The sequence below is a fragment of the Bombus impatiens genome, unplaced genomic scaffold (assembly GCF_000188095.3).
Source record: "Bombus impatiens unplaced genomic scaffold, BIMP_2.2 scf_0647, whole genome shotgun sequence".
Lineage (NCBI taxonomy): Eukaryota > Metazoa > Arthropoda > Insecta > Hymenoptera > Apidae > Bombus > Bombus impatiens.
The window spans coordinates 872,467-875,834 of record NT_177066.1 but is presented as its reverse complement, the minus strand read 5'-3'; the positions used below and the strand labels follow the sequence as shown (position 1 = coordinate 875,834).

The following is a 3,368-nucleotide window of genomic DNA, read 5'->3' as shown; positions in this document are numbered from 1 at the left end:
GTTGACGGCGGTGGACAACGACCAAGGAACGAACGGTAGCGTCGCGTACAGCTTTCACTCGAGCGTGTCCAGGGACTATCCGAAAACGTTCGCCCTCGACGGACTGACCGGCCAATTGACCACGAAGGTGAACTTGGATCGCGAGACCACCGCCGAATATCAGATTCTGGTAATCGCCAAGGACCAAGGTACTCCGCCGCAATCGTCCACGGCGACGGTGATATTGACTCTGGAGGACGTCAACGACAATTCGCCGGTGTTTTATCCGTGGAGGTATCTGATGCCCATACCGGAGGACGCCCCGCCAGGAACATCGGTGGGCAAAGTGACGGCGACCGATGCCGATGCTCGGGAAAACGCTCAGGTCAGATACTCGCTGGAATCCGGTGGCGAGGGACTTTTTACAGTCGACGAGAGAACCGGTGAGATCACTCTTCAGGGTTCGTTGAGGGCGGCTCACAAGACCCTCTACGAATTGAACATATCGGCCAAAGACACCGGGGACAGAGTGGCTGGCAGAAACGCTCTGGTTGAGATCATTCGCGAGGAAGACTTGGAACACCTGGAGTTCGACACTTACAACGGTTACGAGTTCAGGATAGCCGAGGACAGGGGAGAATGCGGCGCGATGTCGAACGTGTTCGCTCGAGACGTGGGCACCGTACAGATTACGCAATACGACAGCTCCAAGATCTCGTATGCCATCGTGTTCGGCGATCCGAAGGGTAACTTTAAGATAGACGAGAGTACCGGCACGATCAGTACTTCCGGGTGTTTAGATCGGGAGCAGGTGGCTTACTACAGTCTGCAATTATCGGCCAGAGCCGGACTCGCTTACGGGCAAACGTCCGTAAATATCACGGTGCTGGACATTAACGACAACCCGCCGAGATTTCCCAAGGGCGAGATCGGCGACGAGGTGCTTCTGAAGGAAAACGCGGCGGTAGGACAAGAGGTGTGCCTGGCTCGCGCCAGGGATCGCGATGCCAGCGCCAACGCGAGGATCGTCTATTCGTTGACTCACAATCCCGGAGGACAGTTCAGGGTCGCAGAAAATTCTGGCATTATTTATCTAGACAAGCCGATACGAGCTGCGCCGGGAACGGTACTGCACCTGGAGGTAACCGCCACGGATTCCGGAAATCAGCCGTTATCCGCCCAGCATCAAGTCAGGGTAACCATCGAAGACGTAAACGACCATACGCCGGTGTTCAAGCTGACCAGCTACGAGACGTCGCTACCGGAGTCCACACCGGTGAACGATAGATTTTTCTCCCTGACCGCTATCGACGTCGATCTCGGAGCTAACGGCCGGGTGTTGTACAGCATAACCGACGGAAATACCGAGGATCGGTTCGGAATATTCCCGGACGGCCAGTTATACGTGAAGAACGTTCTTGATCGCGAGGAGCTGGACTATTACGCGCTCGAGGTAACGGCCACCGATCAAGGTAGCCCGTCTAGAAGCTCGGTAGTACCGGTGGTCGTTCACATAATCGACGAAAATGACAACGCGCCGGAATTCACCAATTCGAGCTTCGTCCTCCACCTACGCGAGAACGAGCCACCGGACACGTTCGTCGGGAAATTATTGGCAACCGATCGAGACGTGGGTCGCAACGCCGACCTCGTCTTCTCCCTTCCAGCTAGTCAACAGGACTTCACCGTCGATCCCAGAAACGGTTTCATCAAGTCTCTTCGAGTGTTCGACAGGGAGCTGCTGGTAACCAATACCGGTAGCAGCTACATTACCTTGGAGGCTACCGTCACCGACAACGGAGTCAATCGACTTCGCGATCGAGTCAAGGTCGTCATCTACATCACCGACGTCAACGACAATATCCCTCAGTTTCAGAGGTTACCGTACAAGGTACAGGTAAACGAGGGTGCCGCGATCGGCACGCAACTGTTACGAGTGTATACCACGGATGCCGACGAAGGATTGAACGGGGATGTGTTTTACTCTCTGGAGGATGGAAATCAACACGGCCGGTTTGCCATAGACGAGGCGACCGGACAGATCTCTCTGACGAAGGAGTTGGACCGCGAGACTACGGACGCGTACGTGTTGACTGTAGTGGCGCACGACGCCGGCTTGGAAACTCGTCTGTCCTCGAGCACGACCGTTCACATCGAAGTACTCGACGAGAACGATAACGTGCCCCTGTTCGTCGACGATAAATCAAGCATCTCCGTTCTCGAAACGACACCGACCAACACGGAACTACTTAGGTTCAAAGCCACGGATAACGATCTGGGACCGAACAGCGAGCTGGCCTTCGCCATATCCGCTGGCAACAGGAGGGACACCTTTTACATCGATCCTCTGACAGGGACGTTGTACTTGAGAAAGCCGCTGGATTATGAGGAGCTGGAAAAGTATACGCTGAACGTGACCTGCAGCGACGGCGGTCATCCGAGGTTGAGCTCCGTTACCACGTTGATCGTCGAGGTTATCGATGCCAACGACAATCCGCCGGTGTTCCCCAACACCGCGATAGCCAGACAAATTAGAGAGGGAATTCTGGTGCACACGCCGATAGTAACCATCACGGCGGAGGATCCCGACTCGAACGAGAACGGAGTGGTCACGTACTCTATCGCTAGTCAAGATCCGGAGGATCAGGTTCGAAGATTCGGTATAAATCCATCCACCGGTGTCATACACACCCTGTTGCCGATCGATCGCGAGGAAGTCGACACCTACAAGTTAGTGGTCGTGGCGACCGATAGCGCTCAACCAGCTAGCGCCAGGCTGTCCGCGGAAAAATTGGTCATCGTCATCGTCGAGGACATCAACGACAACGCGCCGATCTTTGTCAGCATGTCCGCCGTCGTGTTACCGCTCAAAGGAAATTACTATCAGTATCAAAAGGAGATTACGGTTACCCAGCTGGTCGCCAGAGATCTGGACTCCAGCACCAACGGTTTGGTCACCTACGAGTTGCTTAGATCGAGCATCAACTATCCGGACATGTTTCGAATCCATCGAAACACGGGCCACCTGACGATAAGACTGCCGCGATCCCTGAAGAGCAGCTTTGAGCGGGTCTCCAAGTATCAAGTAGGGATCCGCGCTACGGACGAGGCCGTTCAGGCGGAACGAAGATCCACGGAGACCTATTTGACCCTGATAGTGCCCGGGGAAGATGGGGACGATCAACCAATATGGGAGCACCGTGGCCAGATCGAGGGCAGCGTGTATGAGAACGAGCCGATCGGCACAAGCATTTTGAGAGTGAGTGCTCGCAGTCGTAGATCGAATATCGATCTCGAATACTACGTGACGAACGTGACTGCTGGTAGCGGCGGTCCGCAGGTCGACAGATTGTTCGACGTCGACACCAAGACAGGTATATTGTCGACGG

The 3,368-nt window shown here is 55.0% G+C and overlaps 1 protein-coding gene across 1 annotated transcript in view; it reads left to right on the top strand.

The window, feature by feature from the left end:
- LOC100747534 (cadherin-related tumor suppressor) overlaps positions 1 to 3,368 on the top strand; it is a 68,500-nt gene that overhangs the window by 2,786 nt on the left and 62,346 nt on the right. Inside the window, 1 exon segment of the mRNA XM_024369978.2 lies at positions 1 to 3,351. This exon segment is cut by the window's left edge and continues 24 nt beyond it. Coding sequence (XP_024225746.1) covers positions 1 to 3,351 — 3,351 coding nt within the window.